Raw genomic sequence first — 13,575 nt, 5'->3', positions numbered from 1 at the left:
GGTGTGATACAGGTAAGAGGAAAGGTTTCTGTCATGCTGCCCCACAACAACACCATAAAAGTCCAAGAGGAGAACAGGCATTAAAATTTCTGATATCCTATGCAGCAATATTTTCATCAGTATATATCCTAGGGTAAGGGAAATAAGGGAAAAACATAAAACTACACCAAATTAAAAAGCTTCTTTATGGCTAAAGAAACCATCATCAAAGTGAATAGGGATCCACCACATGGGAAAATATATGTGCCATAATACATCAGACAAGGATTTGATCTCCAGAATATATAAAGAACTCACACAACTTCACACCAGGAAGACAAACAATCCAATTAAAAAATGGGCAAAGGACCTGAAAAAACACTACTGCTTGGAGGACAGACAGAGAGCCCATAGAAATATGAAAAGGTTCTCAATATCACTAGCCATCAGAGAGATGTGAATTAAAACCACAGTAAGATACTACCTCACAATGGTCAGAATGACCATCATTAGCAAAACAAACAAGTGCTGCTGAGGATGTGGAGAAAAGGTAACCCTAGTGCACTGTTGGTGGGAATGCAGACTGGTGCAGCCACTGTGGAAAGCTCTGTGAAACTTCCTCAAACAACTAAAAATGGAACTCTGCTTTGACCCAGTGACTCCACTGCTGGGATTAGACCCTCAGAATCCTGAAACATGAATTCAAAAGAACCTGTGCACCCATATGTTTATAGCAGCATTATTTACAGTAGCCTAGTGCTGGGAACAGCCTAAATGTCCATCAGTAAATGAGTGGATCAAAAAACTGTGGTACATTTACACCATGATTCCATGGTGTAAATTCTGTTTCTTTCTACACAGCAGAAAGAAAGAAGGAACTCCTAACTTTTGCAAAAGCGTGGATGAAACTGGAGAATATTATAGTAATTGATACAAGCCAGTCGGTTTAAGAGAGATACCATATGACCTCACCTATAAGAGGAATCTAATGAACAACACACACTAATGAACAAAATAAAACCACAGGTGTGGAAATATGGAACATACTGATAGTGACCAGAATGGAGGGTGAAGGGGAATAATGCTGGAAAGAAGGAGAAGCAAATAATCAAAGAACATGTGTGAAAGACCCATAGACATAGACAACAGTGTGAGTACTGACTGTGGGAGCAGGGTTGCAATGGGTGGAGGTGGGAAAGGGGATAAAAAATTGGGACAACCGTAATAGAACAATACAATATTTAATTAAAAAACTGATACACTGAGAAATAGAAAATCTGTACAACCAAATAAGTTAATAGATTAAATCAGTAATAAAAAACTTTCCAACACAAAAAAACTCATGACCAGATGGTTTTACTAATGAATTTACCAAATATTTAAAAAAGAATTAGTGCCAATTCTTCTCAAATGCTTCCAAAAAAATTGAAAAGGAGGGAACACTCCCAAACTCATTTTATGAGGTCAGCATTACCTTAACACTTAAGTCAAATAAGGATATTACAAGAAAAGAAAACTATAGGCCAATGTACATGATGAATATAGAAGCAAAAATTATTTTTAAAAATGCTGGCAAACCAAATTCAACAGCACATTAAAAGGATCATGTACCACGGCCAAGTAGGATTCATCCCTGTGATGCAATGGTTCAATATATGTATATTGATAAATGATGCACCACTGTAATAGAATGAGTGACAAAAATCACATACTGTATTTGCTGTGTATAATGTGCACCCACATCTTTGGCCCAAACTTTCAGGGAAAAAATCTTTCATTTTAATTAATTCAATTTTTACTTATTTTTATTAATTCAATTTTTACTTATTTAGATACTTTTTTGTATTATTAAGGAATTTTAGCATGTTTTAAACATTATGGTACAGGAAATTTTATGTTACAAATAATTACAAAACACAAGAACAGATACAAGGTACAAGAAATTTTATGTACTGGTAACAAATTTATGATATGTATGCATCACAGAAGGCCAAGAACTCTTCATCACTGTCAACATCAGAAGTATCACCTTCTCCCTGGCTGGTGTAGCTCAGTGGATTGAGCGCGGGCTGGGAACCAGTGTCGCAGGTTCGATTCCCAGCCAGGGTACATGCCTGGGTTGCAGGCCATAACCCCCAGCAACTGCACATTGATGTTTCTCTCTCTCTATCTCTCTATCTCCTTCCCTTCCCTCTCTAAAAATAAATAAATAAAATCTTTAAAAAAAAAGAAGTATCACCCTCTTCAATATCTGCATTACCAGTGTCTTCTGAAGAGTCACTTTTCTCATCCTGGTAAATTTCACCATCCTCATTTCCATCCATAGCATTGCTGATACCACATTTTTTAAACGATTTCACAACCACTTCCTTCTTGACACCGTTCCAGGATCTTAGGATCCAATTACAAACCTGTGTGATGGATACTTTCTTGATCCTGCCTGTAGGTGTTAAATCATTACCAGCTGACTGAATCCACAACATCCACTCTTTCTTCATTAGAGCTTTAAATGGCTTGTTTACTGACAAATCAAGAGGTTGCACTTGGCTGATTAGCCCACCAGGTACCATAGCAAGTTGGGTTTTCAAGCCTGTTGAGAATGCTTTTGCACTTTGTGTAACATGGGCTTTGAAGTGATCAAAAACAAGCAAAGCTGGGTTTTTTTTAAGTAATCCTGCAGGCTTTTGTGACCAGACTTTGTTAAACCAGATTTTCATGCCTTATTCATTCATCCATCCATCCTTTTTCACGCACGTGGACAGTAACTCCACTTGGAATCTTTTCCTTTGGAAATGTTTTTCTTTTAGAGACGATCATAAGTGGCAGTTTTGTCCCATCTGCACAACAGGCTAGAACAATGTGAAATATGTTTTCTCATGACCACTAGTTTTAATAGCCATGGTCTTTGCTCCTTTGATGTCCACAGTTCTGTTGGATGGCACATCAAATGTAAGTGGGACCTTGTCCATATTGGTGATTTGGGACAGCTTAAAATTGTAAGTCTTTTGAAGATTGATAACATAAGAATGAAATTCCAAACCTTGATTCTCATAAGCTGCTGGAAGCTTTGGGGCAAGTTTCATTTGTGTCCTCATGCTCAAGCCTTCTCTCTTCATAAAGTTAAAGCACCATTTTGATGTCCTTGAGAAATCATCAATGCTATTTTCTTATGCAATCCTTTTACATTCTTGTATCACCTTGGTTGGAACAGAAATCCCAGTTTGACGCTGCTCTAGAAACCACCTCCTGCTCCACCTCTAGTCTCTTTGGAGGTTTCTCTCCCATTGCCTTCTTCTGTCCTGGCATCTGAAGAAGCTTTTCTTCCTGTTGCCCCACAATCTGATGACACTCCCTGTGGGAGGAGGTCTGAAGTTTCTCTCAGCAGTTCTGTTGCCATGCTTTTTAGCATATTTAATAGCTTTTAGATTAAAACTTGCAGTGTACAAAAACCATTTCAATACTTTCCAAGGGATTTTCCAATAATTTCTCCTGCCTAAAGTGTACGAGGAAATGTCACACCATTTACTCTGTGGTAATAAAGTTGGCATCACCTATCTTAACAAGTGGGTAACAACTGGCATCACCTATGTTATCAAGTGGATAATCATCATCATCTATCTTACTCTGTGAATAACAGTATGTCACTCTTCATTACATTTCATTGAATCATTGGCCAAAATTGCTTTCACTGCAAGTTCATTGTACATTCAAGAAAACTGATTATCACATTCCAGGGTATTATTTTGCAAATGGATATCATTATTGCTTTCTAGAGTTACACTTTTAACACATAAGCAAAAATAAAAGAATCAAAAACATTTATATAGATACGGAATTAGTACTACCCATATATAATGTGCATCCTTATTTTTCACTCAAAAATTTGATTTCTCTCCTTCTCTTTCTCCCTCCTTTCCCCTCTCTCTAAAAATAAATAAATAAAATCTTTTGTTAAGGGCCCTGGCTGGTGTGGCTCTCAGTGGATTGAGTGTCAACCTGTGAACCAAAAGGTCCCTGGTTCAATTCCCAGTCTGGGCATATGCCTGGGTTGTGGATCAGTTCTCCAGCAGGGGGGAGCTTGAGAGGCAACTACACACTGATGTGTCCCTCTCTTTCTCCCTCCCCTACCCTCTCTCTAAAAATAAATAAATACAATATTTTAAAAAACACATATATAACAACAGAACAGAATAGAGAGCCCAGAAATAAATCAACTAATCTTCATGACAGTATCAAGAATATACAAGACAGTCTCTTCAATAAATGATATTGGAAATACAATATCCATATGCAAAAGATTAAAATTATACCTTTATCTTAAACTATATGCAAACATTATCTAGATGTAGATATGAACAAAACCATCTCCATTTTAGTGTCTTTTTATACTGTGACTTTTGACCAACTTCACTGTCCTTAGTAAGCATATCAATGCCAGTTGATGATTGTCTGTTTCTTAAAATGTAGCCATATAAATTTTTGTTATTAACAACTAGAATGGCATGACAACCAAGATAAAGATGAAACCAGTAATAGTACAGATTACAATCATCTATCACAAGATCACTGGGAGGTATGGCCCCTGGTGCCACTGTGTTCTTTGTCCCTTTGTCCTATCAGTCATTAGCACCTGAGTTATCCTATTGAATAATTACAGTAACAGGGGTCTGTTAGTGAAGACTAATCTGTACAGAGTTGCTGGGTTGTCTCTTTTGCTCTAACCCTATCTTCCCATTAAGTAAATTACCCTACAATAAATTCTGTTATATTCTATGTAGTGGCCTGCTTCATCTTTCAGTACAAAGTTACTTTCTCATTATGGTGGCCATTACATCTTTGTTGGACAAACATCAACTCAAAATAAATTAAAGACTTAAATGTAATACCTAAAATTTTAAAACTCCCAGAAGAAAACATAAAGGAAAAGCTTTATGACATTGGTGTTGGCAATGATTTCTTGAATGTGACACAAAAATCACAGGCAACAAAATGCAAGTGGGACAACATGAATATAAACAGTTTATGTACTGCAAGGGAAACAATCAACATAGTAAGAAGGCAGCTTCAGAATGTGATAAAATATTTGCAAACCATGTATCTGTTAAGAGGTTAATATCCAAAATATAAGGAATTCCTATAACTTAACAGAAAAATCCCACAAATAACCCAATTTTTTAAATGAGCAAAAGATTTGAACAGATATTTCTCTGAAGAAGACATACAAATGGCCAACAGGTATATGAAAAGATGTGCAACATCACTCATTCTCAGGGAAATGCAAGTTAAACCTACAATGCGATATCACCTCACATTTGTTAGCATCGCCATTGTTAAACAAAGCAAAGAAAGAAGAAACAGAAAAAATCAAGTGCTGGCAAGGATGTGGGGAAATTGAAACCCTTGTGTACTATTGGTAACAATGAAGAATGGTAGAGTCACCATGGAAAAGAATACAAAGGTTGCACAAAACATTAAAAACAGAACCACACTGATCCAGCAATCTCAATTCTGGATATTTATTCCAAAGATTTGAAATCAGGATCTCAAATATATATCTTCATACCCTTGTTCATTGTTCACTATAGCCAAAAGATGAAAACAACCTTAATATTCATCAACAGATAAACAAACAAAGAAAACGTAGTGCACACATACCATGGAATATTATTCAAACTTTAAAAAGAAGAAAATCCTGTTATATGCCACAACATGGTAAACCTAGAGAATATCACACTAAGTGAAATAAGCCAGTCACAGGAGGATAAATATTGCATGATTCCACTTATATAAGGCATCTAAAGTAGAAAGTAGAAGGATGGTTGCCAAGGGCTGGGAGAAGGGTAAAATGGAGAGTTGCTGTTCAATGGATATAAAGTATCAGTCATAAAACATGAAAAAGTTTTAGAGATCTACTATACACCATTGTTCTTATAGTTAACAATACTGTAAGGTAAACTTAAAAGCTTAAGAGGGTAGATCATATTATATTTTTAACATAATAAAAACAAAAGGATATATGCTCTTAACTATTTAGAAAACAAACAAACAAAAAAAGAATTAGTTGTGGGGTTTTTTTTGCATTCTCCATCAACCTCAGCTCAGAAGCACTAGGAAAGCCTGGCTTAGCCTCTGAACATCATTCTCCCAGGTATCAGAACCTCTTTTACTTAGCATTATTTTTTAACAAAACATATTTTGTACACTTTACATCATACGAATAAGTCAGAATGCAAAGGACTCGTGGTGCCCAAGATTTCTAAGTACACAGGCCCAATTCAGCCCTTTTACATATGTTGCAAACCTGGGACTGCCATCACAAGGTGAAGTCCATTTCACCACCATTTGAAGCTGGGCTGGCCATTTGACTTCCTCTGGCCAACAGAATGCATGGAGGTGATGTGTTCATTCTGCTCCTTCTTCTAGGACCCTATTACCACCTAACTACCACTGCTGGAACAAGCCTGGGCTATCCTGCTGAAGGGGTCTACCTAGGGCACCCAGCTTACAGTTGACTGCAGACACTTAAGTGAGCCCAACTGAAGTACAAGAACTCTCTCCACACTTTTGGCAGACATCTTTGTTTCTGCCTTCTTAGCACCCAGTTCTCCTGCTCCTCAGAACATTGATATTTTCCAAGGGAACAACCATCTGCCCTCTTTTCAGAGATGTGGATTGAATGTAGTCAACTCAACCCTTGGCTCCAGATGTAGGCACATGTCCAAGCTTAGGCCAATTAGAGCATGCCTCCCTATGGCATGTGACTGGCTCACGACTCTGCCACAGCCACTAAATTCAAGTCAGGGATTTATGTGGAAACTGCTGAGGAAGCAACCTCCCTCTTCAATGGGAAAGTTGAAAAAACAAGAAATTTGACCAGAGCTACTGTGCTTATCACTATGGGGAAAAAATCTTGCCCCCAAATAAAGATGGTGACAAGTTTAATGACATAATTTGAGCCATTAGAATACTCAGCTATGCCTAAAGAAAGCTATTGTATATTTCTTAACTTTTGTTTTTTGGCTTTTTTGCTTACACCAGCCTGAATTAAGTTACTATTGATTATAAGCAAAGATGTTCTAATACATTCCACACCCTTCTCTATGCATTGTTAAATGGCAAGCAGGAAAATTCATAGGAAGTTGAAGAAATGTTAAACTAATCTATGGTGATAGATTGTCCATGGGCCATGGGGCCACTGACTAGTAAGGAGTAGGGGGGAACCTCCTGGGCTGAGGCTGGTGTCTATCTTGATTAAAATATAACTTGTGTTATATATGAAATATGTAATATAATCTGTATATTAAATATAGTATAGCTTGTGTGGGTTCACAAGTTAAACCAAAGCTTACCAAACTGTTGTCTTAAGTTTTATGCATTTCACTGTATATAAAGGTATACCTCAGTTTTTTAAATACTACATTTATAATTCCTTCACCTCCAATATATACCTGATGCAGAGACTTGTAAGGTTGGATTCATCTGCTTTGGCCCTACCTGCCTGAACCCCTCTCCCTCTGTATGCCTTGACCTTCACTGGCAATTTTAAAGCAGAGCCACATATTAGTAGATCCTCTTCCCTTGGAGGGGTGGGCCTTAGCTCCATACCCCTTCCCATGAACCTGGATAGGCTTGCGACTGCTGAGACCAATCAAGCCAGTGGAGGTGATGTGATGAGATTTTCCAGGCTGGGTGATGAATGGCACTACTGCACCTGCCTTGTTGGCTGACATTCTCATTCTCAGCACTGTGAGCAGCTACAGAGCCCAAGTGTCCAAGTTGCCACATGCAAGTGCCTGGTCAAGGGTGCCCACAAAGCAGCTGCTAGCCTTCCCTGCCCAGGTACCAGGCATGATGGTGAGAAGTCAGCTAGCAGTAGTACATACCTACTTAGCTGTCCCAGCTCCTGACAATCCACTGACCTGTAGTCCATTCACGGTGGCTTGCCAGGCCTGCACTCATGGGCCCTTTCTTAATTACTGACTTGCATAATCATGAGCATAACAAATGGTGGTGGTTTCCTGCTGTTAAGTTTTGGGCTGATGGGTGACACCACCTCAGACACCTGGGATAGGACCCCTTCACTCCTGGCCTTACCTTACAACATCCACAGATGCAGCCCCTGACTTGAAAAAATCAGTCGAGTCTTCCACTTCGAGGATGTTGGGGAGAATCCGTTTCCAGACAGTCTGAAAAAGAGGCAGAGTGAGAAGACAGCTCCTAGGGGAGCTGGGAGCAGGTGTCAGCTGGGTGAGAGTAGCCCCTGATATGTACATGGATGGCCTGGTATCCAGCTTGGCTCTTGGTCCACTCCAAGGTACAGTTGCTTTGAGGAACCTGAAGGTCCTGGACTGACTACTCCCTGGAGAAGGAAAAGCTGTCATAAGCCAGACCACTCAACTGCTGTTGCTCTCATTCCCACCTCACCTTGACCCCATGGACTGGGACCCCCATGGCAGTCCAGCGGTGGCAGCAGGATGGACATGATGAGCTGAGGCATGGCTGGGGACAACAAAGGCAGGGTCCAGCTCTTTCTGAGCTGCACTCCCTCCTTACTCTGTCCTCACCTTGGTACTGTTGTCTAGATTTTGATATCCTCAGCATGACAAGGTATGGGGCTGCTGCAGTATAGAAGAGAGAGCAAAATGGGCGTAGTTTTGAGGGTAAAAACAAGGCACATCGATGGGCTCAGGAGGCCTGGATCTTGTCCTTACTGAGAGGATAGTTGGCTCTGTGCCTCTGTCTCTGGACCTGTGGAGAGCAGCAGTGCCCACCAACCAGCCTTGTGGGTGAGCATGGAGAGTACAGCATCCACCCAGTCTACCAAGAGAACTGTCTGGCAGGTCAGGATGAAATGACTGTTTCCTCACCAGGCTCCCAGCCAGGACAAGATCTCTCAGGACAAGAACCAGGAGAGGTCTCATACTCCCTCTGAGCTCCAGGCCATGACTGGTCATTGATAGAGAGTAAACAGGCCCAATTAGGACCAGACCCCATAACCCCTAGCCCAATCTCTTCTTGGCTCCCCTCTTTCCTCCTTGGAAAGGTGTCCTGGATTCACCCTTCCCACCCTCAGTGTGACCATCAGCAGTGACAATGAGTCACTGAGTCATTCCCTGTCCCTACACAACTGCTGCCTGCCCTCCATATCTCCATCTGGGCCCTTGTTCCCTGGCAACAGCTTTCCCTGAACCCCCAGCTCACATTTAAATCATAGGCATCCTTCAGAGACAACTTCTGCATCACGTCTTCCCTGAAACCTTCCCTGATGGCTCTGTTGGTAGCAGCTACCTTCCTCAGACTCATGTGCCCTGGGGCCACCAGTCACCCACTGGTATGTGAGCATACCACTGCTTGGTGCCTGCTAGATGTACCAGCCCTTTTTGGATGCATGTGGAACCTCTGAAAGGCAGTGCACCTCAAAGCCACAGAGCCTCCTTTAGATCTTGGCTTGATCCTGGATGCAGGCAGCATGTTAGTGCCTCTACTTCCTTATCTGTGAGGGGCTGATAACACCGTGGGAGTATCGCTTGCATGAGGCAGGTAGAGGTCTTAGAGTACAGAGCTCAGAACACATGGCATTTGTGCCACATGCACAGCTTCAGCTCAGGAGGGTGTGAGGCTGGGCTTGGTTGCCCATGGCCTGTCTCAGTCCATGATGGATGCCTAGTGAACTCTGCTGAATGAAGAACATGGGTTGAACCCTGCTATGGCCACCAGATCAGACCCTCTCCACCAATACTGTAGGGCTGCAACTGTCCCCACACTGGCCTCTCCTCCTTGGCCATCTCCCCTTCACCCAGTTCACCTCCAGACCACACATCCTGAAAGGGCCCAGCCCAGCTCTGACCAATAGGCACAATGACAGCAATGCTAATAACCAAGAGGCCATATGGGTAGCAGTGGAGGTGAGGAATCCAGCCTGAGCACTCTCCTATTAGCCATGACTCTGCCTCAATCTAGATTCCTCAGCTGGGAAATGAAGGTAATAAAAGCACCAATTTCATAGAGTTGTATTCCTGAAGTGTTTGGAACTCTACACACATACACACTCTAGAAGTATCTGCTTCTCTTAATGACTGTTAGGCTCATTACCAACATTTTTTGAGATTCTAATTAGTACTACTAAATTGACCCTTTTCATATGTATTCTCTCCTCTACTTTGCACAGCATCCACTGAGGCAGGTTTTATTCTTTCCATTTCACAGATGGAGTCAGTTGTAGCAGCTTCTGACTCAGGCCTAGCTCTACATACAATCTCACCCCAGTCTGAGTAACACTCAACTATAAGCTCCAGAAGGCAGTTTATCAGCTGGCCCTGTAACTCCAGGACAAGTGTAGGGCCAGGGCCAGAACAATTGCTCCAAGAATATTTTTTGAATGAACAGGCTTTTCTTTCTTTCCTTTTTTTTTTAAAACAGACATTCAAATATTCAGCTTTCAACTGAGCATGTTCCTGATGTTCCTGTGTCCCTCCCTTGCTGGATCCTGCTATCTGCACTTGTCAACATCCACACTCACCATTGTGGCCTGCTGATTGGCTTGCCTCTTCCCATCACAGCCCACCTCCCTGGGCTCCAGTTGCCTTGCCTTCCTGTGGCTCCCTAACATAGGGAGGGCCCTCCTCTCTTAGGGCCTCATACTTGATGTTCCTTCTGTCTTCAAGGTCCTCTCCCAGGTATTCTCTGTCCACTTAGGTCTCCACTCAAGACCTCACCTCCTCCCACCCAGGGAAGGCTTCCCTCATTATTCCTTCTAAAGTTGTCTGTGACCTCCAAGGGCATTGTTCCTACCTTATTATTTCACTTGTAGCACTTATCCCAGTCTAAAACTATTCTTTTCATTTGCTTGACTGTTCATTGGCTCTGTTTCCCATGAGAAAGGACACTTCATGACAGTAGGGACAGTGCTTATTGTCACATTCCTAGTGTCTAGCTTAGCACCTGGCATTTGGTAGGAGTTAAATCCATATTTTTTTAAGATTTTATTTATTCATTTTTAGAGAGAAGAGAAGGGTGGGAGGAAGAGGGAGGGAAACATCAATGTGTGGTTGTCTTTCATGCACCCCTACTGGGGACCTGGCCTGCAACCCAGACATGTGCCATGACTGGAAATTGAACCAGTGACCCTTTGGTTCACAGACCCATGCTCAATCCACTGAACTACACCAGCCTGGGCCATATTTCTTAAATAAGTAGTTGAATATATAATTTAATGAGTGAATGTCTGAAAATTCAACCAATGTCTTAAATAAGGCTAACTATTACCAATATCATGACTCCCAAGGTGAGGGTGATGGGTGGGGGCATCAGAAAGGTGAGAAACTACTCTGGGAAGTGACCATCTACTGGACTCAGGTGGAAGAGACTGATTCTCAGAGATAGAAACACTGCCTAGTATCATGACAGAGCTGGAATAGAGTCTGAGTCTGCCTGACTATTGACACCTAGGCTGATCACATCACAGAGTACTCTCTCTAGGGAAGCCTTTCTGGAAGGTTCCAGTGCACATATTAATAGGTCCTTGGTCTTGGCATCTGACTCTTTCAGCTAGCTTCTATTTAACTTGTCCACTGTTGACAATGAGTCCATAGAAGAGTCAGGGTCCCAGTGCTAGAGGAAGAAGGGGCAAGAGGACATAGAAAGCCCAAAACAGGATAGAACAAACATTGTGCCTAGGGCCAGCACATACATCCACAAAGAGTGTGCATAGCTTGACTCCAGGGAATGTGATTCACAAAACCCATGAGCAGTGCACAGCCATACAGTAGCCCTGAAGTGACCTCTTACCCGCACAGCCTCCATGGTGACCAGCTCTGCCTTTGTCAGCTTAAGGGCAGTATTGTCTTCTTCCCTGAAGAAGTGTGAGGCTGGGATCATCTTACCATCTTCCAACTGGATGTTCTTCACCAGCAGCTGCACAAGAAAGGATTTTACAGTGCCTGTGGTTGCCTTTATGGCAGGGAAGGGAGCAATTCTACAGAGAGCACTGTGCTTCATCTCCAACCATCACAGCAATAAAGGCATAGGGAGTCTCAGATAAAGGATGAGGAGTCTCAGATAAAGGATGAGGAGTCTCAGATAAAGGATGAAGAAAACAGTTCAGAGTGGGGAGGCTGTAGTTTTAGGGACACAGAGGAAACTGCAGAGCTCATGCTCACTTTTCCCTATCACCAACCTCACTGTGCTCTGGCTTTCTTTTTATATGTAATGACTTTATTATATCTATTAAATTGATGCCCACTCATTAGACAAATAAATCAAGCACTAATTTGAAAGCTAACTGAAAAAAGAATTATGTACCAACAGCCTAGCTCCCAAACACCCCATGGTAACAAGAGGAGTAGATGTACTCGTGAATAGAACTGGACATCTCTGTTTGATAAGAGATCTATAAGAATAGCATGATCTATACATGACCTAATAGAACTGGTGCCAGGTTCCCTGCCTGATCCCAGCCTGCTGTTTTTTTTAAATGTTCTGGAGCTTTCTGTGAGCCCAGCTGGGAATTCCCAAAAGATGGTTGAATCAAGGGTCTCCAAGGCTGCCTTCTTTGTTTTGCTATTCTCTTGGATATCACAGAGGATGGAGTCAGTGCCCCTCCCCCACAACAGGGCCCAGCTGGGCTGGGGCCCCAATCCTCCAGCTACTGTAATGGTAGGCTATTAGTGACCTACTTCTGAACACTTATCCCCTATGTTGGCTGATAAGCACAGCTGTGCCCAAAAGCCCAGGGGCTATGCCTCATTGTTCCTCACCCTATTTTAAGGCAGCAAAAACCAAGGGCTGAGTAATGTGAAAATACCAGGACATAATCTGCAGATACAAGTAACACTGAAGAGCCTGCCCTAATTTTTTTTAAGAAAAAATTTTAAAATATTTTATTTATTTATTTTTAGAGATAGGGGAAGAGAAGGAGAGAGGAAGAGACACATCAATGTGTAGTTGCCTCTCCTGTGCCCCAAACTGGGGACCTGGACCACAATGCAGGAATGTGCCCTGACTGGGAATTAAATCGGTGACTCTTTCGGTTCGCAGGCCCACACTCAATCCACTGACTACACCAGCTAGGGTGAGCCTGCCCTAATTAAGGCTAGAATCCTCTCTCCTAGCCTGCTCCCTAAGTGGTACATGATTTTTCAAGAGCAGTCCCCCTCTATAAATCACATACACAGGATCTCCCATCTGAGGAGCTGCTTCTAGGGAACCTGATCCAAGATAGGCCTAGTCTTCCAACTGCATTTATCAATCATGAATATCTAAAACACCCAACTACCGTAAATCACAGACACTGATGGCAGCCTCAGGGTCTCCAAGGGCAGAGCATGGCAGGGTGGGCACCCACAGTGAGCTCACACAAATCCCAAGCAAAGCAGTGCCACAGTCCACCTGGCCTATACACCAATGAAGCTTAGGGTTCAACATCCCTTAGCTTTAAGGGTTGTTGAAATTCCCTAAAGTTTTCAGTCCCCTGCCTATCTTCTTTCTTCCTTGCCCCCTGGTATCTTAAGATCCCAATCTGTCCAACCACTGCAAGCAGTGAGCATTAATAGTAGAGTACTGTGGCCAATTGGTGGGTCTCAAAGTCAGAATTTTAGA

At 42.1% G+C, this 13,575-nt stretch overlaps 1 protein-coding gene across 2 annotated transcripts in view; it reads right to left on the bottom strand.

Moving 5' to 3' along the window:
* The window catches only part of ALDH1L1 (aldehyde dehydrogenase 1 family member L1), a 109,334-nt gene that overhangs the window by 61,252 nt on the left and 34,507 nt on the right, over window positions 1-13,575 (bottom strand). For both annotated transcript variants that reach the window (XM_045849630.1, XM_045849631.1), the window contains exons 8-9: window positions 11,767-11,892; window positions 8,074-8,165 (exon numbers count right to left, since the gene is read on the bottom strand). In XM_045849630.1, the coding sequence (XP_045705586.1) occupies window positions 8,074-8,165; window positions 11,767-11,892 (218 nt within the window). The remainder of the gene's footprint in view (window positions 1-8,073; window positions 8,166-11,766; window positions 11,893-13,575) is intronic.

Source organism: Phyllostomus hastatus, unplaced genomic scaffold (genome assembly GCF_019186645.2).
Source record: "Phyllostomus hastatus isolate PE091 unplaced genomic scaffold, TTU_PhHast_1.1 phas_contig_80, whole genome shotgun sequence".
In the NCBI taxonomy this organism is placed as follows: domain Eukaryota; kingdom Metazoa; phylum Chordata; class Mammalia; order Chiroptera; family Phyllostomidae; genus Phyllostomus; species Phyllostomus hastatus.
Note: the sequence above shows the minus strand (reverse complement) of the source record. Positions and strands in the feature narration are given on the sequence as shown.